The following is a 24,328-nucleotide window of genomic DNA, read 5'->3' on the forward strand; positions in this document are numbered from 1 at the left end:
GATGTCATGTAATGGTTAACTTTCCCTGTGTTTTTTCTTTTCTGAGCATGCCCAGTCTTGCAAATCTGCGGTCTGTCGGCCGAATTCTGTACTGACTGGCGAACAATCGTCCGTTCTGGTGTCGGCATACAAAAATTTTCATGTTTGCAAGAAAGACTCTTGTCCGCAGAATGTGCGCTGACAGCTGTCGGAGGCACCATACTAACAAACGTACAATCGGCAGATCTTTCGTCCGCCGACGTTTGTATGACGACGATCGGTACGTGTGTACGGGGCTTTAGAAGTATTTCTGTATGAGGAAGGACATTAATCTTTGAGTCCGAAATGTTACGATTGAAATACTATGATATTGTACTGGTATGTACTTTGGATATCTTTCCAATAAAGAGAGAATTGTGCAGCAATCCCTGTGGACTTTTTCTCTTATATATACAGCCTGTGGGTTGGCTTGATTGCTTTGCACACGACCTCAACAAACCCCTGCTGTTGTGCTGCTCCCCAACCTTTTTGAATATATATATATATATATATATATATATATATATATATATATATATATATATATATATATATTACAATATAACATAGATAATACAATATAACCTATAGATAATACAATATAACATATATATATAATGCAATATAATATAATGCTTCCAATGAGAGAGAACTAGCAGAGTTCAGTTGATAACATTGAGATTTCAGTTCAGTACACAGGAAGGTACAAGGACGCCAGTCTTCTGGCAGGATCAACAGATGTGCCCTGGGGGGGGGGGGGGGTAAATGGGACTGAATGTACAATCACATGGACATCTTCAGAAACGGCGGCCCTGCAGTCCGATTGGTCTACTCCACTTTTATATTTCAGAATCTGAACTGAAAGCCGATCTTTCTATACTTGCTTACTCCGACTATCCCAAAACAACGGCCCATCGTAAGCTGACAAACTTTGCTGGACAAATCCGATATTTACATCTTCATCCATTTACTTCATCTCTCCTTATATACCCAAGAAGAGAAAAAAAAAAAGAATACATATTGGTCCAAATTGATGAAAAAATTTTGATTTTTTTTTTTAATTTTTTTTTTTTTTTTATTGGCTGTGTTTTTTAGTAAAAAGTAAAAAATATAGTTTTTTCTTTTTTTTTTTTTTAAATTGTCACTTTTTTGTTTATAGCGCAAAAATAAAAAAATAAAACCACACAGGTGATCAAATACCACCAAAAGAAAGTGGGGAAAAAAAAGGACATGGATTTAATTTGGGTGCAGCGTCGCACGTCCACCTAATTGTCCGTTAAAGTAACGCAGTGCCGAATCGCAAAAAGTTGCCTGGTCATAAAGGGGTTAAAACCTTCCGGTCCAGAAGTGGTTAAAAGGTTGATTGTAGCACTTATATTCCTGGCAGCAAAAAAGGGTTAAACGTAGAGGTCCATACAGGAGATTTTCTGGGTCAGGATCCTCTGTGCTTGGCCCCCCCCCCCTCCCAATAGTCTTCATACCCCCAACTTCCTCCTCCCAGTGTTTTACTTCCCATTACCTGAAACAAAACATGCTCAAAACTGAAAATATGCAAAAAAAATATGTGGAAAATGTCCAAAGACACCGACAGACGCTCAGCTGTGGAAGTAACCTTAGGCCTTGGATGGAGTGTCAGCAGCGTGTGATTATCTCAGACCAATGAGAGGCTGGAGATGTGAATAAATAGAGGTCATGTGATTTCTCAGAACAGAAGAAGTCATTTTCAGGAAAGCGAAACTGCTCTGTAACATTAAGTACATTGAGATTTCTCGGAAAGTCTCTTTACTGGGAAATGCAGAGAGCTCAGCACACACAGTGAGTAGAACAGAAATAAGAGAGCTCAGAACTCAGCACACACCTAGAATTCATCTTAGGTTTAGGTTTTTTTTTTATACTCTGTGTTGTGATTTTACCATTACTGGGAAATAAGGAGAGCACAGCACACACATAGAATTCATTTTGTTACATTGTTTTTTTTTTGTTTTTTTTTTATACTTTGTGTTTTGATTTTACCATCTCTGGGAAATAAGGAGAGCACAGCTGACAAATAGAATTCATTTTATGTTACATTGTTTTTTTATACTTTGTTTTGGGATTTTACCATCTCTAGGAAATGAGAGCACAGCTGACAAACAGAATTCATTTTATGTTACATTGTTTTGTTTTTTTTTATACTTTGTTTTGTGATTTTGCCATCCCTGGGAAATAAGGAGAGCATAGCTGACAAATAGAATTCATTTTATGTTACATTGTTTTGTTTTTTTTTATACTTTGTGTTTTGATTTTGCCATCTCTGGGAAATAAGGAGAACACAGCACACAAATAGAATTAATTTGATGTTACATTGTTTTTTTTGTTTTTTTTTAATACTTTGTGTTTTGATTTTATCATCTCTGGGATATAAGGAGAGCACAGCTGACAAATAGAATTCATTTTATGTTACATTGTTTTGTTTTTTTTTATACTTTGTTTTGTGATTTTGCCATCCCTGGGAAATAAGGAGAGCATAGCTGACAAATAGAATTCATTTTATGTTACATTGTTTTGTTTTTTTTATACTTTGTTTTGTGATTTTGCCATCCCTGGGAAATAAGGAGAGCACAACACACAAATAGAATTCATTTTATGTTACATTGTTTTTTTATACTTTGTTTTGGGATTTTACCATCTCTAGGAAATGAGAGCACAGCTGACAAACAGAATTCATTTTATGTTACATTGTTTTTTTTTTTTTATACTTTGTGTTGTGATTTTGCCATCTCTGGGAAATAAGGAGAACACAGCACACAAATAGAATTAATTTGATGTTACATTGTTTTTTTTGTTTTTTTTTAATACTTTGTGTTTTGATTTTATCATCTCTGGGATATAAGGAGAGCACAGCTGACAAATAGAATTCATTTTATGTTACATTGTTTTGTTTTTTTTTATACTTTGTTTTGTGATTTTGCCATCCCTGGGAAATAAGGAGAGCATAGCTGACAAATAGAATTCATTTTATGTTACATTGTTTTGTTTTTTTTATACTTTGTTTTGTGATTTTGCCATCCCTGGGAAATAAGGAGAGCACAACACACAAATAGAATTCATTTTATGTTACATTGTTTTTTTATACTTTGTTTTGGGATTTTACCATCTCTAGGAAATGAGAGCACAGCTGACAAACAGAATTCATTTTATGTTACATTGTTTTTTTTTTTTTATACTTTGTGTTGTGATTTTGCCATCTCTGGGAAATAAGGAGAACACAGCACACAAATAGAATTAATTTGATGTTACATTGTTTTTTTTGTTTTTTTTTAATACTTTGTGTTTTGATTTTATCATCTCTGGGATATAAGGAGAGCACAGCTGACAAATAGAATTCATTTTATGTTACATTGTTTTGTTTTTTTTTTATACTTTGTTTTGTGATTTTGCCATCCCTGGGAAATAAGGAGAGCATAGCTGACAAATAGAATTCATTTTATGTTACATTGTTTTGTTTTTTTTATACTTTGTTTTGTGATTTTGCCATCCCTGGGAAATAAGGAGAGCACAGCACACACATAGAATTCATTTTATGTTACATTGTTTTTTTATACTTTGTTTTGGGATTTTACCATCTCTAGGAAATGAGAGCACAGCTGACAAACAGAATTCATTTTATGTTACATTGTTTTTTTTTTTTTTATACTTTGTTTTGTGATTTTGTCATCCCTGGGAAATAAGGGAGAGCACAACACACAAATATAATTCATTTTAGGTTACTTTGTTTTGTTTTTTTATACTTTATGTTTTGATTTTACTATCTCTGGGAAATAAGGAGAGCACAGCGGACAAATAGAATTAAGTTTGTTACATTGTTTTTTTTTTGTTTTTTTTTTATACTTTGTGTTGTGATTTTACCATCTCTAGTAGGAAATGAGAGCACAGCTGACAAACAGAATTCATTTTATGTTACATTGTTTTGTTTTTTTTATACTTTGTTTTGGGATTTTACCATCTCTGGGAAATAAGGAGAGCACAGCTGACAAACAGAATTCATTTTATGTTACATTGTTTTTTTATACTTTGTTTTGGGATTTTACCATCTCTGGGAAATAAGGAGAGCACAGCTGACAAACAGAATTCATTTTATGTTACATTGGTTTTTTTTTTTTTTTTTTTTTTTTTATACTTTGTGTTGTGATTTTACCATCTCTGGGAAATAAGGAGAACACAGCACACAAATAGAATTAATTTGATGTTACATTGTTTTTTTTTTTTTTTTTTTTTATACTTTGTGTTTTGATTTTATCATCTCTGGGATATAAGGAGAGCACAGCTGACAAATAGAATTCATTTTATGTTACATTGTTTTGTTTTTTTTATAATTTGTTTTGTGATTTTGCCATCCCTGGGAAATAAGGGAGAGCACAACACACAAATAGAATTCATTTTAGGTTACATTGTTTTTTTTATACTTTGTTTTGTGATTTTACCATCTCTAGGAAATGAGAGCACAGCTGACAAACAGAATTCATTTTATGTTACATTGTTTTTTTTTTTTTATACTTTGTTTTGTGATTTTGTCATCCCTGGGAAATAAGGGAGAGCACAGCACACAAATATAATTCATTTTAGGTTACTTTGTTTTGTTTTTTTATACTTTATGTTTTGATTTTACTATCTCTGGGAAATAAGGAGAGCACAGCGGACAAATAGAATTAAGTTTGTTACATTGTTTTTTTTTTTTTTTTTTTTATACTTTGTGTTGTGATTTTACCATCTCTAGTAGGAAATGAGAGCACAGCTGACAAACAGAATTCATTTTATGTTACATTGTTTTTTTTTTTTTATACTTTGTTTTGTGATTTTGCCATCCCTGGGAAATAAGGGAGAGCACAGCACACAAATAGAATTCATTTTAGGTTACATTGTTTTTTTTATACTTTGTTTTGTGATTTTACCATCTCTGGGAAATAAGGAGAGCACAGCTGACAAATAGAATTCATTTTATGTTACATTGTTTTGTTTTTTTATACTTTATGTTTTGATTTTACTATCTCTGGGGAAATAAGGAGAGCACAGCGGACAAATAGAATTAAGTTTATGTTACATTGTTTTTTTTTTGTTTTTTTTGTTTCTTTTTTATACTCTGTGTTGTGATTTTGCCATCTCTGGGAAATAAGGAGAGCACAGCTGACAAACAGAATTCATTTTATGTTACATTGTTTTTTTTTTTTTTTATACTTTGTGTTGTGATTTTACCATCTCTGGGAAATAAGGAGAGCACAGCACACAAATAGAATTAATTTGATGTTACATTGTTTTGTTTTTTTTATACTCTGTGTTGTGATTTTACCATCTCTGGGAAATAAGGAGAGCACAGCAGACAAATAAAATTCATTTCCTGGTGCCTCCATGGCAGCATACAGGTGATAGAGCTCCGCCTCGACTCCTCCCTCAGGACCAGTGAATAGCATAAAAGAAGACCTGGCCCCCTATCCCATCATGTCACGACTTGGACCTCTCTAGAGTCTTAAGGGCCTTCCTGGAATTTACTAGAGCCTTCAGGAGATCTCCGAGACTCTTGGTGGTTCCTTTCGGCAAAAACCGAGGAAAAGAGGCAACCAGCAGAACGTTAGCCTCTTGGGTCGTAAAATTGATTCAAAAAGTTTACAAGGCGAGGAACATGGTCCCTCCGGTGTGGGTGAACGCTCACTCAACTCGAGCAGTCTCGGCTTCTTGGGCAGCAAGGGCGAACGTTTCCTTGGAAACAGTATGCAGGGCCGCCACCTGGTCTTCTCGCCACACGTTCCTGAGACACTACCATATCGATCCTGGTGCTCTCACAACTGTGGAGTTTGGGAATAGAGCAATTCAAGCGGCGTTGTCTGTAACCAATTAAAATACTTTAAGTTCAGCATTAACCCACCCGTCTGAGCTATTTATTTCTCATTGGTATGCTGCCATGGAGGCACCAGGAAAACGAAAAAAATTGTATCATATTTACCGTAATTTTCCTTTCCTGGTGCCTATCCATGGCAGCATACGCTCCCACCCGGGTATTCTATATTACTGAGAATGATGGGATAGGGGGCCAGGTCTTCTTTTATGCTATTCACTGGTCCTGAGGGAGGAGTCGAGGCGGAGCCCTATCACCTGTATGCTGCCACTGATAGGAACCAGGAAAGGAAAATTATGGTAAATATGATACAATTTTTCGTTTTTATGTTACATTGTTTTTTTTTTTTATACTTTGTGTTGTGATTTTACCACCACTGGAAAATAAGGAGAGCACAGCCCACAAATAGAATTAAGCAGATAGAGCTCAAATACTTTCTCACTAGCACCTACCTAGGAGGATGCTACACTCACCCCCCGCCAAAACGAGCCATGTCCTCATCAGCAGCTACCTAGGAGGGTGCTACACTAAATATCCCTGTTTTTCATTGCATAGTTTGCTGGAGAGGGTGTATAGCATTCTTTTTAATCAAATAAATGCTAAATGCAGTCTACACTTACAGGCGCCTGTATCTCTTTTTCTCTTTTCGCAGAGTAGGACTGGCCATGAGAGCGATTACTTTGACACAGTTGGCCGATTTAAGCATGTACTGCAATATATGTGAACTAAATACCCCTCTTTTTTTGCATCGTTGGTTGGAAAGGGTGTATAGCAGTGTGCAGAGGGTCCATCTAGAACTTGTAGTGGTAAAATGTGGTCACACCCTTTTAGCACCTGATAGTTTAAATACATGTACAAGCTATTGGGATTTGAGCACAGTTATCTCTTTTCTCAGTTGTAACCCGGGTCAGTGACCAGGCCTGAACCTAATTGCTCTCCCCCATTTTGTGTCTTTTTGCCCCAGGTTGGCATGGTGTCCACCGTAGCACTTGCAGTGGCAGAGCAGAGTAGGACCGGCCAAAGGAAGGATTACTTTGACACAGTTGGCCGGCTTAAGCATGTATTGCCATATGCATGAATTACATATTTCTGTTTTTTATTTGCATGGTTTGCTGGAGAGTTATTTGCTTTTTTTTTTGTAATAACTTTATTGCTATCACAAGGGATGAACAACATCAGCATGGGCTGTGACACGTCCTCTTTATGGAGAGAAATCTCTCCTCTGCCCCCCCCCCCCTGGTTGATCAGACTGAGATCGGTCTGCTGTGGCCACTGGTGACCAGGTAAACAAAGGGTGCAACCGAAAGTAACGAATACTCGTCGCTCCCAGTTTCCATGGTTACAGATAGAGGGGAATGGTGTTAGTTCCACTTTTTCTGTACCAGGCAGCCATTAGCGCCAGCCGCATCGCTCCTGGCCTCCACAATGGGACTGGAGAGCTCGGGAGAGGCGGCGGCGGTGGCGGGAGGGGGGGTTCCACCCCCCCCTCCCGCCACCTAGTAATTAGTCACTCAAAATAACTCAACACACAGGCATTAATGTCTAAACCGCTGGCAACGAAAGTGAGTACTTAGCTACTCAGATCACTTCTGCCTGAAACTGAATCACCGGCTACAAAGAATGATACCGGGATGATGCCTGTAGGTGCACCCACCATCCCAGGATAACCACTCAAACCCAAGGACATACGGGTAAGTCCATTTGGGGGAAGTGGTTAAAGTCTATAACCTCAAAAACAGCGTCATTTCTTCAGTGTTATCACATGAAAAGATATAATAAAATATTTACAAAAATGTGAGGGGTGCACTCACTTTTGTGAGATACTGTATGTGTGTGTGTGTGTGTGTGTGTATATGTATGTATGTATGTATGTATGTATATATATATAATGTGTATGTATATGTATATATAGACCCCTGTGTGTGTGTGTGTGTGTGTGTGTGTATTTAGTTTGCAATCTCACCTCCGTCCTGACATTTTTTCAGGAAGCATTGAGGCTATGCTCTATCCTGCCCATGCTTTATCCCAAGCCTGCACAATTGGTCAGGGCATCTGTTTTTGCTCTGGTAGTGGATGTAAAAAAACAGATGCAAAACTAATAAGAACCTGAGGAGAAACTGATGTACACTGATCCGTGTTATCTTTGAAAAAACGTGACTGAACTGAAACAAACCAAATGCTCGCATAAAAGGACCCAAAAACTATCCTGCCAAAAGCAGGTTAGAGCATAGCCTCAATGCTTCCTGCAAAAATGTCAGGACGGAGGTGAGATTGCAAACTAAATACACACACAGGGGTTTATATATATATATACAGTATCTCACAAAAGTGAGTACACCCCTCACATTTTTGTAAATATTTAATTATATCTTTTCATGTGATAACACTACAGAAATGGCGCTGTTGGGGTGTTTTTGTGGTTATAGACTTAACCACTTCCCCCAAATGGACTTACCGTACATCTTTGGGTTTGAGTGGTTATACTGGGATGGTGATGGTGGGTGCATCTACAGGCATCATCCCGGTATCATTCTTTGCAGCCAGCGATTCCATTTCAGGCAGAAGTGATCTGAGTGGCTAAGTACTCACTTTTGTTGCCATAAGTTTAGACATTAATGGTTGTGTGTTGAGTTATTTTGCGGGGACAGCAAATTTACACTGTTATACAAGCTGTACACTCACTACTTTACATTGTAGCAAAGTGTCATTTCTTCAGTGCTGTCACATGAAAAGTTAGAATAAAATATTTACAAAAATGTGAGGGGTGTATTTACTATTGTGAGATACTGTAAAGCATCCAGTGAATCTGCAGTAGTTACATTTATTTGCTAATTTCCTCTAGTGTTCGCTAGAATTATCACATTGTATCGGTTGTTACAAAGGCATATGCATGTTCTAAGCTCCTCAGCTCTATCTAATGGTCATAATGCAGTTTTTTCATTTTCTATAATAGTTTTTATTTATGGTTTACAGAATATAACAGACATGAGAGACACTAATAAACAGAAATAATCAAGGACATTCAAATAAAATAAACAAGATGTGACCAATTGAGTGTACAGGTCAGGTTTTAGGCTACATTCACACCTGAGCGTAGCGTTTTTGCGCGTTTTTTACCGCGATTTTACAGCGATTTTTGTGCAGGCGTTTTTAGATTGAATAGAAACCAATGGAAAACGCCAGTAATCTGCCCAAAAAGAAGCTCATGTACTTTTTTGAGCGTTGGGCGTTTTGCTTCAGGCGTCAAAACGCTCAGATGTGAACAGGGGCCATTGAAATGAATAGGATTTGTCTTGTTGGGCGTTTGGGGGCTGATCCTAGAGCAGAAAAACGCCCCAAAATCGCCTACATGTGAACGGAGCCTTACAGGTATAGTAAGATAGAACCAGAAAGTTAACATTTCATACCTAGTCAGATGTGATTCATTGATGACCTTCAATCTGAGGTGATAAATTTGGGCGGTCAGAGAGAGCTAACAGTAGGGTAGAGTGAAGGATGATCAATCCACACCTCTGAATCACATATTGTGGTTGTTCTGGGTTCTAATGTTTTCCATCTCTGTCCGGGGTCCAGGTCCTGCATCACAGTATAGTCAGAATAGGTTGAAGGGAAGCCTAACCTAAGTGGTCTAAATGGGACTTGTGACGGGAGTCACTTTGGGCGCGGGGTGACCAGGAAACTGGGGGGCAGTGGGGATATGGTTTGGATTGCTCCAAATGGGACAGTGATATTCAGGAATGATGTCTCTCTTGATTTTATTCCCTGTACATTGTGAGGTCTCTGACCAGAAAGTACAACTCCTAATATGGGCATTCCAGGAAGTTTAATGTGGAGACCGACTGTCTAACGATGTTGCTTTTGTCTGAAAAAGTAAATTGTGATATTCTTGTCTGAGGTAGCTTTCCATTCACCTATTATTAAGTGTGCTAATGAACTCACCTGTTGTCTGCTAAGGGATGTATTGACATTCAGAGTAATGTGTATTGGGGGCTCGTTATGTAACCATTGTGTGATGTTGGGGGCTGGATTTGGGTCATTGTTCATGTAGTGACTGCATTACTTCTAATGTGTATATAAAGCGTGTATTCCTTTTCAATAAAGTGTCTGATTCCTGCTTGACCCTCAATACAGAGCCTCGTCTCGTACTTGGGGGGAGGGGGGGTTTCTTCAGCGTGTCCAGTAACTGCCTTTGTGTTCCGGAATGAAATGTCCTAAACGACTGTAACCCCTTTCATACCCAGAGTGTTGTTACAGGACTCATCCTTGGGGTTTTAGGGGAAAATTGGAAATTATTCCTTATGTTTTACGCAATAGAGAAAGAAGTGTAACGGGATGGTTATAAAGGTGAGAATAGGCACAGGGAGGGGAAGAATAAACCCAAATAAAGCAAAAGAAAAAAGAACGGGGAAGGGGTGGAAAGAAGAGCATCTTGGGGGGGGAAAAAAAAACAAAAAAAAACAGGAGATGCCATCAAGTCCGTAGAGCATAGTCCATACAACCAGAATACTCTCTACACTGCCCACTGGAAGATCCTGGTGGTCAGGAATTCAGTCAGACCCGATTGACATGGGGTGTATATTCTGTTGTAGAAACATAGAAAAATGACGGCAGCAAAAAAAAGACTGAGTAGTCCATTGAGTCTATCCATTTTTTTGGGGGGTTAAATTATTAACTTTTTTATAGTTTGAAGCCATTTACTGTTGACTGTCTCACTACCTCTGCTGGAAGTCTCTTCCAATCATCAGCTACCCTTTCAGTAAAATAATACTTTCTAAAGCCCCGTACACACGAGTGGAAATTCGGCCGGGAATTTTCGTCCGACGACCGATCTGCCGATTTTTGCCTTGTTAGTATGGTGGTCTCGACAACCGACTCCGACTTTTCGGCCGAAAAAATCCTGGTGTGAAGGCTATAAAAATGTTTTCCTCCGTCAAAATATGTCCGATTTTTGTGCAGTCAGTACAGATTTTGATGGGGAAAAATCTTATGAGCAAGACTGGGCATGCTCAGAGATGAAAGAACACAAACAAAGCAATCCAAAACATGACGTCACTTATGAAGTAGAATTCTGGCGTGCGGAAAAATTTGTGTGCAGTCTAGAGCACATTCCAACCAACAGACACCACTCTAGACAAAAGACGGACGACCGGTCGACCGAAGTTCGTTGCGTGTGTACGAGGCTTAAGATTCATTTTGAACTTTCCTCCAGTTAGTTTGAGGTCATGTCCCCGTGTTCTTGATTTTGGTTTCAAATTGAAAAACCTGAACCCCTGAACCTTATTCACCCCCTTCATGTACTGTTTCCCTGAAAATAAGACCGGGTCTTATATTAATTTTGGCACCTAAAGACACAGTGGGGCTTATTTTTGGGGTAGGTCTTATCTGTAATTTGTGGTCTTCTCTTCTCTTCCCTCTCTGCCTGCCAGGAATCCCGTGTGAACCTAGTTTAGTGCAAGTAAAATCCTAGAATCCACTTTATTAGTGTTTTATATAATGTCCAGTGTGTGTTTTTGTAATATAATAGTTTTTAACCTGTTAAGGACCGCCCGCCGCAGTTTTTTCCTGCGCGAACCGACATCGGCTGCGCGCCTGCTGCTAGGGAGTGAGCGCACGCCGGCGGTGGCACACTCCCGCCCCCACTCGGCAGCAGGGACTCCAATGCATGGGGATGGTGGCTCCAATAGCCACCGGCCACCCGTGATCTCTCCCCACTGAGAGAGGACGGTCAGCTGTTGTAAACACAGCCAATATAGCTTCTATATAGGAACACAGGTCTCTATGGTCATTTTGAAAGACCCCCACAGTTAGAAAAAACCCCTCCTAAGCTAACATTTAACCCTCTGATCACCCCTAGGTTAACCCCTTCCCCACCAATGTTGTTATTACAGTTACAGTGAATATTTTTAGCACTGATTACTGTAGTAATGTCACTGGTCACCCCAAAAGTGTCAAAAATGTCAGTTAGGGGTCCGATCTGTCCGCCGCAATGTCGCAGTCCTGCAAAAAAACGAAGATCGCCGCCATTACTAGTAAAACGAAATAAATAAATAAATAAAAATGACATAAATCTTCCCCTAGAGAAATGGGTAAATTAGTTAGGGGCGGTCTGGGTCAAGCCAAACCAAAGTCTGGGAGAACATCGGACTGCAACTGTGACAGAACCCACAGTCACTGTGTGTTTTGGAGGGGACTGTGCGCAAGCCTCCTACCGACAGACTATGGGCCAGAAGATACTGGAGTTTGGCGCTGCAGCCTTTTGACTTTACCATCCACTACTGCCCTGGGAAGCAAAACGGCAACGCCGGCGAATTATCCAGGCAAACAGACATTGACTCTTTGGGATTTGTTACCCGACTAACTCAGGCACAGACCAGTTGGAGGTCTAGTACCTGGATTAGTCTACCTTTGGGGGGAAGAGATGTGACGGTACTAGCCATCACTATGGGTGACGGATCACCCTGTCCCTGGATTGTAAACCCCTTTGTGTCATTTTCTTATGAGTTTGGGACATTGCATTTTATTTTCCCTTTATTCATCCTCTGAACAACTGACTCATGGCATTGAGTTAATGTAATGTAATGTTACAACCCATCCCCCCCCCCCCCTCCTGTTTCTGTGTCTAAGTGTGTGGATTCATGATACAGACAATAGCCTGAGCTGGGCTGGAGACATCTCTCCGCAGGGGGTGTGTATTAAGACTTGCAGTTTCAAATGTACAAATGTTCAGTTCTCATTGGTTGTTGGTTGGTCCTTGTCTCATCCCCCCCCCCCTTGCAGGGCTAAGGGGAGTGCCCCTTAGCTGTGTGTAACTGTATGTCTTGGAATGTAATAAACAGTTTAAGCTCTGCATGGTTAACCCTCAACACCTGTGTGGATTGTCTCGTGATTGAGGGGTTAAGGGCTGGGTATGGCTTCTCCGCAGGCTGTGGGTGTGTTTGGAGGACAGGAGACACAGATACGGCGGATGTGCCCACCTGGGGTACAAAGATCCATTACAGCAACCCTACTAAGAAGTGGGATTTTCTAGGGCTGTAGTATGCTCTGTAAAATTACAGACGCATTGAGAACTCCATATATAAAAAATATAAACAATTTTATTGAAGTACAAAAAACGGACAGGTTAAAACATAATGACAAGAGTTACAGATCAGACATTGACAGAAGGAGAACACCCCTAACTCATTTACCCATTTCTCTAGATTACAGGGATGTGGCTGGACAGGGAAGGGGATTTGACACTGGCAGGGAAGGGGTTAACAGTATAGGTTATCAAGGGGTTAAATGTGACCCTAGTGGAGTGATTCTAACTGTATGGGGGTTGGGCTTTTGAGATGACCATAGAGACATGTGATCCTATATAGAAGGGTCACACGAGCTCTGTGATCATCCCAGGGAGAAGGACGGTTGGCTGTGTTTACAACAGCTGACCGTCCTTCTCTCTCCGCTACAAATATGCACTGTCACTGTACTAATGACACTAGCAGGGAAGGGGGTTAACACCAGGGGTGATCAAATGGTTAAATGTGTCCCTAAGGGGTGCTTGCTAACTGTGTGGGGGATGGACTCAGTAGATGAACACAGATATCCATGTTCCTATTGCGCATATTGTTGGATGCACTGTTTGACAGAACACCGGTGCTATCATAAGGGTGCTTAACCACTTAAGCCCCGGAGGATTTGGCTGCTAAAAGACCAGGGGGTATTTTGCGATTCGGCACTGCGTTACTTTAACCACTTTACCTCCGCTCACATGGAGGCTACTGCGGCAAAGTGCCGCGATCCCGTCCAGCGACGTAGACCTACGTCGCTGGACTCCGCCCCTTGTGGGCGGCGCTCGCGCGCTGCTGGAGGTTCGCTCCCGCTGTGTTCATTCACAGCGGGAGTCGGGCCAGGGGAGGAGCAGCGGCGATTGCCGCTGCTCTGCCCCGATCGTCGGGGATCGAGTCTGGAGATCCGCCCGCTTGTGTAAACACAGCGGGCGGATCTCCATAGTGACAGGGACTGACAGATCGGAGTGTTCAGCATAGCTGGACATCCGATCTGTCCTTCTGTCACACAGTCACCTCCCCCCCCACACATGTCAGTAAGCACCAGGCATACATTAACCCCTCCCTCTCCAATAAAATTAACCCCTTCCCTGCCAGTGTCATTTTTACAGTAACAGTGCATATATATAGCACTGATTACTGCAGTAATGTCACTGGTAACCCCAAAAGTGTCAAAAATGTCAGTCAAGGGTCCGATGTGTCCGCCGCAATGTCGCAGTCCCGCAAAAAAAATCGCAGATCACCGCCATTACGCGTTAAAAAAAAAACACCAAAAATGACAGAAATCTTTCCCTTAGTTAGTAAACGCAATAACTTTTGCGCAAACCAATCAAAATACGCTTATTGCGATTTTTTTTTTTTTTACTAAACATATGTAGCAGAAAACAAATTGGCCAAAAATTAAAAAAAAATTTGATTTTTACATTTTTTGGGGGGGAATTTCATATAAAAAAATGTGAAAAATATTGTTATTTTTTTCAAAATAAACGCTCTTTTTTTGTTTATAGCGCAAAAAGTAAAAATCGCACAGGTGATCAAATACCACCAAAAGAAAGCTCTGTTTGTGGGAAAAAAAGGACGTCAATTTCGTTTGGGTATGGCGTCGCACGACCGCGCAATTGTCAGTTAAAGTCGCACAGCGCCGAATCGCAAAAAGTGGCCTGGACGGAAGACAGCAAAATCCTCCGGTGGTAAAGTGGTTAACGGACCATTGTGCGGTCGTGCGATGCTGTACCCAAATTAATTTGACGTCCTTTTTTTCCCACAAACAGAGCTTTCTTTTGGGGGTATTTGATCACCTGTGCGATTTTTTTTTTTTTTTTTTTTTTTTTTTTTTGATCATGGGCTATAAACAAAAAAAAGAGCGTCAATTTTGCAAAAATAACAATATTTTTCAAATTTTTTTATATGAAATTCCCCAAAAAAATGTAACAATCAAAATTTTTTAACATTTTCGGCCAATTTGTTTTATGCTACATATGTTTGGTAAAAAAAAATCGCAAAAAGCGTATTTTGATTGGTTTGCGCAAAAGTTATCGCGTTTACTAACAAAGGGAAAGATTTCTGTCATTTTTGGTGTTTTTTTTTTTTTTAACGCGTAATGGCGGCGATCTGCAATTAGTTTTTTTTTGTGGGACTGCGACATTGCGGCGGACAGATCGGACCCTTGACTGACATTTTTGACACTTTTGGGGTTACCAGTGACATTACTGCAGTAATCAGTGCTATACATATGCACTGTTACTGCAAAATTACACTGGCAGGGAAGGGGTTAACTTTATTGGGGAGGGAGGGGTTAAGTGTGTCCCTAGGGGCGAGCTTTTTACTGTGATTGGCCGTGGCTTGAGGTGTAGGAACAGTGTTCAACGGTCCTACATAGTAGAACCGTTTGATCACTGTTTCTACACAGGGGAGAATGACAGACGGCTTTGTTTACATCAGCCGCCTGACTTTCTCCCTCTCTACCGACGATCGGCGAGTGACCGGCGGACATCGGGTCTGCCGGTCACACGCACTGACTTCCCTGTGAACGAGCCGCGGCGGGCGCGCGCCTCCGTGGGCGCGCGCTCGTCCGCTATAGGCTCACAAGGAAGTGACAGGCAAGTGGCGTAGATCTACGTCACTCTGCCTGGCTGGGGCTGACCGCTGCAGTAAATAGTCGTGCGGCGGTCGGCAACCGGTTAACATTAAAAAGGCTCTAACATCAAAAAATGCCAAAAAAACGCTGCTAACTGCATTTTTTGATCTTTTTGATTCCATTGCTTTTTTTACGCCTGGGTTGTGTTTGGAGGTGTCGTTGATGGAACATAATGGATAAGTGAAAATCAGGTGCGCTAACCCAAAAACATAACACAGCATATAAACATATACATGAAATAGATAATAACAAATATTGTCAAATTGAGTCCAACAAGTGTAAATCAAAAATGGGACAAAGTGAAACCCCAGTGTGTCTCAAACAATAATGTCCAAAACAATGTGATAAACAGTCCCAATTGATGAGAAAATCCAAAGATTCGTGCTGTGAACACACTTTAACTGAAAAGAGGTGTAAGTCACGTGATATAAAGGGTACAGCGTCCCACCGCCGGCTTGGCTCCTTACCAGATGATAGAAGTATAAGGCGTCTTTCACACGGTCCGCCTCCGCAGAGCGGAGAGGGAGGTGTCTCAGCCCCCGCTGCCCTCTATGGGGGATCGGAGGAGAGCGGACCGCCTGTCCACTCTCATCCGATCCGCTCCGCTCCGATCCCTGAACGGATGGAAAAATAGGGTTTCCATCCGTCCAGATTTCAGCACAGGATCGGATACGGATGGCAGCGGGTGTCAGTGGAGGTGACCTCCGCTGACACCCGCTGCCCCATAGAGCTGCATGGAGGATCCGATCAGATCCGCCTAAAAAACTGACAGGCGGATCTGATCGGATCGCCCGTGTGAAAGAGCCCTAAGGGCATATAGGGATATCCCTGCTCCGAGAACCATGCAGCTACTGAAGGATTCCAAATCACCCAGGTGACAATTGAACACACAGGTAGTGTCTGGACTCTTACCGGACAACGCCAAGGTGCAAGCCTAAAACTGATCCTATGAAGGGGTCCTGTGTGGAATCACTGTAGGTGGATGGCTGATGGGATCTCTGGTGTCTTTTACCTTAATAATAAGGGGACACAACAGAGGGGACCGCCATGGTGCATTATCCAACAAAAATGTATTCAATATGTGGAAAAGCACTTAAAATCTCGTAGACAGTATGCATGGGTTCCCTTCAAGATGAAGCAGGTCAAGGTGGCCGCCTGCAGTGCGGACCGCCGTGTAGATCTAATCGTGATGACGCGGCGCCTCCCCTCTGACGCGTTTCCCCCGATTGGGCATGAAACCTAGCCTGGGGTCACACTGGGTGCATGCTGAACACTGCATGTGATTTGTACCAAAAACGCACCGCATTCCTGTGCACATCACATGTCACGTCTGTGCGATGCGATTTCAGCCATATATTTTGTATGGCTCAAATTGCAACACATTTGCACCAAAATGTTGTAGGACCCCTTTTTTTTTCTCCACACCTAATCGCATAGCATGGGTGTGAACACCCATGCTATGCGATTCTGGCAAGCGCACTGCATTTTGCAATCTGTTTTGGGGTATCATTCATGGAACATGAAGCCCTGTTGACACTGTGCTGATTTGGCATGCAATTTGTTATGTCGAATTGCATGTCAAATCGGAGCCTATTGCCAGCAATGGCACCGGTTCACACTGAGGGCGGGTTTCAATCCATTCAGCTGAATGCGCACGATTTCAAACTTGCATGTCAGTGCGACTTGACAGACATTTGTACGGGTTCAAGCACAGATGTCTATTGAAATAGCCCTGAAGTCGCCAAAAATAATGCAGAAACTACATTCAGGAATCGTTGCGGCGCCGCAAAGTCAGGGTCGCACCAATTCAGACAGTGACGTTGCCAGCAATAGGCTCTGATTGGGCATGCGATTTGACATGTCAAATCTTTCCGATGTGAATGGGGGCTTAATGTTCCATGAACGACACCCCGAAACAGATTGCATAATGCAGTGAGCTTGCCAGAATTGCATTGCATGGATGTTCACACTCATGCGATGCAATTTTGATGCGGAGAAAAAAGGGTCCACATTTGCTACAAAATGTTGTAGGACCCTTTTTTCCCCGCACCTAAATCTTATCGCATGGGTGTGAACATCCATGCAATGCAATTCTGGCAAGCATTGCTTTATGGGAAATTCAGTTACTAAAATAGCAGAGAGGTGATTTTTAGCTAAAAACGCCAAAAATTGCTAACGCCAAAAAAACAAAAAAAAAACAAACACTATAAAACTCACTACCAAGCTACTGACGATTTTTATACCGTCCCGTGTGCATGAGGCCTTATTTGCTAATTTCCTCTATATTTCTCTAGAATTGTAAGATTGTATCTCTTGTTATAAATAAGTATCAATTTTCTATGCTCCTCAGCTCCATCTAGTGGTCATAATGCAGTATTTTACTGCTGCCCATAATAAAAGAACATTCCTCCTACAATACTTTGGATGGACTAAAGGAGTAGATCGTGTCTACTTTCAAAATGTATTTGTATTTATCTTAGTAAATGGGGTGAAACAAAGTTATTTTACTTTGTAAAGAACACCCAATCACATGCACGGGATAAAATATATTTTTTCTCATATGAGATTGAATGACGGAAGTCCGTACCCCTGTACTGCCTAAGGTAAGGGAAAATTCTCTTGCAAGGTAAAATTCATCCTTTAGTAAATTGATCAGTTATGGGTGGGAGCCAAGGGGGTGAATTGATCAGTTACGGGTGGGAGCCCAGGGGGTGAATTGATCAGTTACGGGTGGGAGCCCAGGGGGTGAATTGATCAGTTACGGGTTGGAGCCCAGGGGGTGAATTGATCAGTTACGGGTTGGAGCCCAGGGGGTGAATTGATCGGTTACGGGTGGGAGCCCAGGGGGTGAATTGATCAGTTATGGGTGGGAGGCAAGGGGGTAAATTGATCAGTTTCTGGTGATAGCCCAGGGGGTGAATTGATCAGTTTCTGGTGATAGCCCAGGGGGTGAATTGATCAGTTACGGGTGGGAGACCAGGGGGTGAATTGATCAGTTACGGGTGAGAGCCCAGAGGGTGATTTGATCAGTTACGGGTTCGAGCGCAGGGGGTAAATTGATCAGTTTTGGGTGGGAGCCCAGGGGGTGAATTAATCAGTTTTGAGTGGGAGACCAGGGGTGAATTGATCAGTTAGGGGTGGGAGCCCAGGGGGTAAATTGATCAGTTTCTGGTGATAGCCCAGGGGTGAATCGATCAGTTATGGGTGGGAGCCCAGGGGGTGAATTGATCAGTTACAGGTGGGAGCCCAGGGGGTGAATTGATCAGTTACGGGTGAGAGCCCAGAGGGTGAATTGATCAGTTACGGGTTAGAGCCCAGGGGGTAAATTGATCAGTTACGGGTGGGAGCCACAAGGGTGAATTGATCAGTTACAGATGAGAGCCCAGGGGGTGAATTGATCAGTTTTGGGTGGGAGCCCAGGGGGTGAATTGATCAGTTAGGGGTGGGAGCCCAGGGGGTAAATTGATCAGTTTCTGGTGATAGCCCAGGGGTAAATCGATCGGTTATGGGTGGGAGCCCAGGGGGTGAATTGATCAGTTACGGGTGGGAGCCCAGGGGTGAATTGATCAGTTATGGGTGGGAGCCCAGGGGGTAAATTGATCAGTTATGGGTGGGAGCCCAGGGAATGAATTGATCAGTTACAGGTGGGAGCCCAGGGGGTGAATTGATCAGTTACGGGTGGGAGCCCAGGGGGTGAATTGATCAGTTACAGGTGGGAGCCCAGGGGGTGAATTGATCAGTTATGGGTGGGAGCCCAGGGAATGAATTGATCAGTTATGGGTGGGAGCCCAGGGGATGAATTGATCAGTTACAGGTGGGAGCCCAGGGGGTGAATTGATCAGTTATGGGTGGGAGCCCAGGGGATGAATTGATCAGTTATGGATGGGAGCCCAGGGGGTGAATTGATCCCCAGACAGTTATATCTCCATTAGTACAGCTGGTAAATATTGTACCCTCTTGATCAGGGATCCTCTAACTACAGCCCTCTAGCTGTTGTGGAACTACACATCCCATGAGGCATTGTAAAACTCTGACATTCACAGTCATGACTAGGCATGGTGGGAATTGTAGTTCCTGAACAACTGGAGGGCCATAGTTTGAAGACCCCTGCTCTTGAGTAATCACATGAAGAAGCCCACTTATTGTTCACACCGTTTACTCATGTCCTCTTCTTCTGTTCACCTTCCCGAACTTCACTTTATTCTTATGGCCTCAAACTGCTTCCCACTGCCAGCCATGCACAGTGCACCTCATTGCAACCTCGGGACAGGACAAGCAGGATAGTCTGGGGAGCTTTATTTATTTAAAATAAAGGCAAAATATGTTAATATGGGACTGTAATCCTGATCCTGGACTCGTGTGCTAGTAAGTCAGTGACCTTGAATAAGCATGCAAGATAGTAGATCAGACTTTACATCCTTCACTGGCTGCATGCTTTGTACAAAAAGGGAACAAAAATGATAAAAGCATAACATAATTTTAACCAGTTAATCATCTAGAACCGAGGTGTCAAACTCAATTTAATCGCGGGCCGCATCAGCATCATGGTTGCCTTTAAAGGGCCGGTTATATCTGTAGAATTAGATGTCCATAGCATCCCACGCACCCTTACATGAGATGTCAAGAGTCACCCACCCTTCCTTACATCACAATGCACCCCCTTACCTTGTGCTGCTGCCAGGAAAAAGATGTGGGTGGATCGGGGAAGAAGTGCAGGGTCTGGAGGAGAACCAGAGGAGGGCTGAAGTCAGCTTCCAGAGTCTGCTGAATGCTGAGACCAGGAAAGGGAGAAGCAAGGTGGTGTTGTGGCTGCACAGAGAGGCGCAGGATCTGTAGGAGAACTTCTGCCCTCCTCTCTGCTGCGGACTGCTGGGAGGGGGATGGGCAAAGATGAGCATTTCTGCAGCTGCACAGAGGAGTGCAGGATCTGTAAAATGAGTTCTGTCCTCTCTGCTGCTGACTACAGAGACAAGGTGCAGGCAGAGACAAGGGGGGTGCAGCAGCTGCAGGAGATGTGCGAGGGCCACATGAAATGGCCTGGGGGGCTGCATTCCGCCCGCGGGCCTTGTGTTTAACACCTGTGATCTAGAATGTGCCATGGATGTTCTACAGTCCTTCCAGCTGGTTGCACGCCCTCAGATGGGACTCGGTGTAGGTTGCCTGTGTAGAAGAGTCACTGCAGCTACCATAATTACAATCTACCAAAAAACATTTTTTTTTTTTTATTGTTTCCCTGATTGAATCCTTCATATCTCTAAATAGACCCAACCAATGTCAATAACTCTTACAAAAAATATACATATATAAAAATGTCACCTCTGACAAAGTTATGGCCAAATTATTGGTTGGGTCCCCAGCTGAAAGATGAACATTTCCTCTGGTCCTTAACTGGTTAAATTAAAGGAAATGTGATACAATCTGTGTTTCTCAGTAAGTCTTGACTCATCTCTAACGTAGAATTATAGACGTTCTTCCGTATATAACTGATTCTTTATATTTCATCCAGGAGGAGAAGGCTCACCACAATCTACTATGATGTTGATAATACAGGTGAGATTCTAAAGGTTTATTGGATTTTTGTTTTTCAACTGATGCTTATCGTCCATTTCCTTTCCGAATACTGAATGTGATGAAACCACATAAACAAGGAGGGAATGTGAAGACGTAGAGGTACTCTAGGAAAGGTTGGACAGATTTTGGGAGGATTGGAGTTTATTTACTGGAGGAGTTTTCATCCCCTGAGGAGCAAAGTCTAACATTCCCTATACACATTGGATGGGGTTTGGCCATCATGGACAATCTGTTCACCCAATGATCTTCCATTTTACAGACGTACATTTACACAAGGGGAACATGTATGTCTGATCCTATGGAGGAGGGAAAGGGGAAAACTAGAACTGACCTACCTCAACGCAGCTCGTAGGGCACCATGGACAGCTGAGGAAAGGGAAGGGCAACTACAGCCTGACCATAGTGGGTGGACCTTCTTTATCTCCCAATGATGGTGCAGGCTTGTCTAAGGACAAGAGAGCCAAAGGAATTACGGAATGTCCCATGGGGAGTTGGACTATTGCAGCAGCTACCCCAACGGAGAAAACGTCCAACTCACCCTCCTACAGGTGGTTGACATCAAAGACAAAATGAGGGCAATTTACTATACCATCAAATAGATACAGGGTTGGGGTAAGGCCAGAGATTGAGTTGGATAGCAGGCAGGTGTTGCTGGTAAACCTGAACAGGTAAGGTTGTAACCAAAAAAATCACAGCGGAGCGGCAGGAAACTGGAGCTAGGGTCCCACGAGAAAGGTACCGGACACAGGAACAGGGAGCAAAGTACCGGACACAGGAACAGGGAGAAAAGTACCAGACACAGGAATGGGGAGCAAGGTACCAGACACAGGAACAGGGAGCAAAGTACCGGACACAGGAACAGGGAGCAAAGTACCGGACACAGTAATAGGGAGCAAGGTACCAGACACAGGAACGGGGAGCAAGGTATCAGACACAGGAACAGGGAACAAGGTACCGGACACAGGAACGGGGAACAAGGTACCGGACACAGGAACGGGGAACAAGGTACCGGACACAGGAACAAGGTACCGGACACAGGAACAGGGAACAAGGTACCGGACACAGGAACAGGGAACAAGGTACAGGACACAGGAACAGGGAACAAGGTACCGGACACAGGAACAGGGAACAAGGTACCGGACACAGGAACAGGGAGCAAAGTACCAGACACAGGAAGAGGGAGCAAGGTACCGGACACAGGAAGAGGGAGCAAGGTACCAGACACAGGAACGGGGAGCAAGGTACCAGACACAGGAACGGGGAGCAAGGTACCAGACACAGGAACGGGGAGCAAGGTACCAGACACAGGAACAGGGAGCAAGGTACCGGACACAGGAAGAGGGAGCAAGGTAGTGGACACAGAAACAGGGAGCAAAGTAGCGGACACAGGAAGAGGGAACAAGGTACCAGACACAGGAACAGGGAACAGGTTACCGGACACAGGAACAGGGAGCAAGGTACCGGACACAGAAACAGGGAGCAAGGTAGCGGACACAGAAACAGGGAGCAAGGTAGCGGACACAGAAACAGGGAGCAAGGTACCGGACACAGGAAGAGGGAGCAAGGTACCGGACACAGGAACGGGGAACAAGGTACCGGACACAGGAACAGGGAACAAGGTACCGGACACAGGAACGGGGAACAAGGTACCGGACACAGGAACAGGGAGCAAGGTACCGGACACAGGAAGAGGGAGCAAGGTACCGGACACAGGAACAGGGAACAAGGTGCAGGATACACCAGGGCTCAGGAACACTAGAAACCTTTTTCTGGGCATATGGCATATGAGGTTCCAGCATTTAGGTATACAGTGCTGTGAAAAAGTATTTCCTCCCCTTCCTGATTTTTTTTTTATTGCATTTTTCTCACACTTAAATAATTTAGACTATCAAACAAATTTTAATATTACACAAAGATGACCCAAGTAAATATAAAATGCAGTTTTTAAACAATGATTTAATTTATTAAGGGAAAATGCTGTCTAAACCTGCCTGGCCCTATGTGAAAAAGTAATCCCCCCCCCCCCCCCTAACCTTGCTAAATCATAAATGGACTGCAACCACATTTTTTGGAAAGCTGAGTTAAATTTCACTTGCCACACCCAGGCCTGATTACTGCCAGACTTGTTGAATCAAGAAATCACCTAAATAGAAGCTTCCTGAGAAAGCATGTTAAATTATCTCAAAAAGCAACACATCATACCACCATCTAAATATATTCAAGAACAGATGAGAAACAAGGTATGTGATATGTATCAGTCTGGATAGGGTTACAAAGCCATTTTGTAAGGCTTTTGGACACCAGCGAACTACCATTATCTAGAAACGGAAAAAAAAAATTGGAAAAGTGGCGCCACCACGCCGATGGCTTTGTTCCACCATCAGTGTGTTTCAGGCATCCCATGGGGCGGTTCTGCCACTTGCGTCCACTGTCCCCGCGGAGATCCTTTCCACACACTAGCGTGATGCTGGGATCACATTGCTTGGCGGTTCCTTGGTGGGTTTGAGGCACACGATTGGAGTCTGGGGTTTGTCTTTGGTATCTTTTCTTTCGTGACATCTTCTCTGTTGCTCTCTATCTTTTTCTTTTTTTTTCTTACCACCTTGAGGATTCTGGCTTCGGTTCTTTTTTCCCATTTTCTTTCATCTCTTTCTCAGGTTTTCCCCTTGTTTTCACTACTCGGTATATCCTTTTGTGTCTGATCGATCATGATACCTTCGATATACTTTCTCTGGTGCCTGGCCTTGTGTCACCTTCATATTTTTATTCACTTCATTCTTTTTTCACACTTATATTTGGATTCCCTGTCTCTACATATCATTTCATTATACAAGTAGCACTACGGATTTTAACCAAGCATACACTTATATTTATTATATTTTCTATATATTTTTGATAGATATACTTTTGCGCTGCTACACGCAACATTTTCCACCTTATCATTTCAAGCCCACTCGCCCTGTGTGTGGCGTGCTCTGTCTTGCCCGTCCACTTTGTGCGCCCTCAGCTCCCGGGAGGGATACCTAGGGTCGTGTCCCACCTCCAATGCCACACACAACTTGAGCTGTAATGTAAGTTTTGGGAATTTGGGTGCTTTGTCTCCCCTTCCCTTCCCTTTCCCGTTTGCAATTTCCATATATATATATATATATATATATATATATATATATATATATATATATATAT

The 24,328-nt window shown here is 42.6% G+C and overlaps 1 protein-coding gene across 1 annotated transcript in view; it reads left to right on the forward strand.

Moving 5' to 3' along the window:
• Positions 1-21,946: 21,946 nt before the first annotated feature.
• Positions 21,947-24,328, forward strand: part of LOC309547910 (uncharacterized protein) — a gene marked incomplete at its 5' end in the record, with an annotated part of 101,037 nt that continues 98,655 nt past the window's right edge. Inside the window, one exon of the mRNA XM_082247910.1 lies at positions 21,947-22,464. Within this exon, the coding sequence (XP_082104036.1) occupies positions 21,947-22,464 (518 nt within the window). The remainder of the gene's footprint in view (positions 22,465-24,328) is intronic.

Source organism: Pelophylax lessonae (assembly GCF_965119305.1).
Source record: "Pelophylax lessonae genome assembly, chromosome: 2".
NCBI lineage: Eukaryota > Metazoa > Chordata > Amphibia > Anura > Ranidae > Pelophylax > Pelophylax lessonae.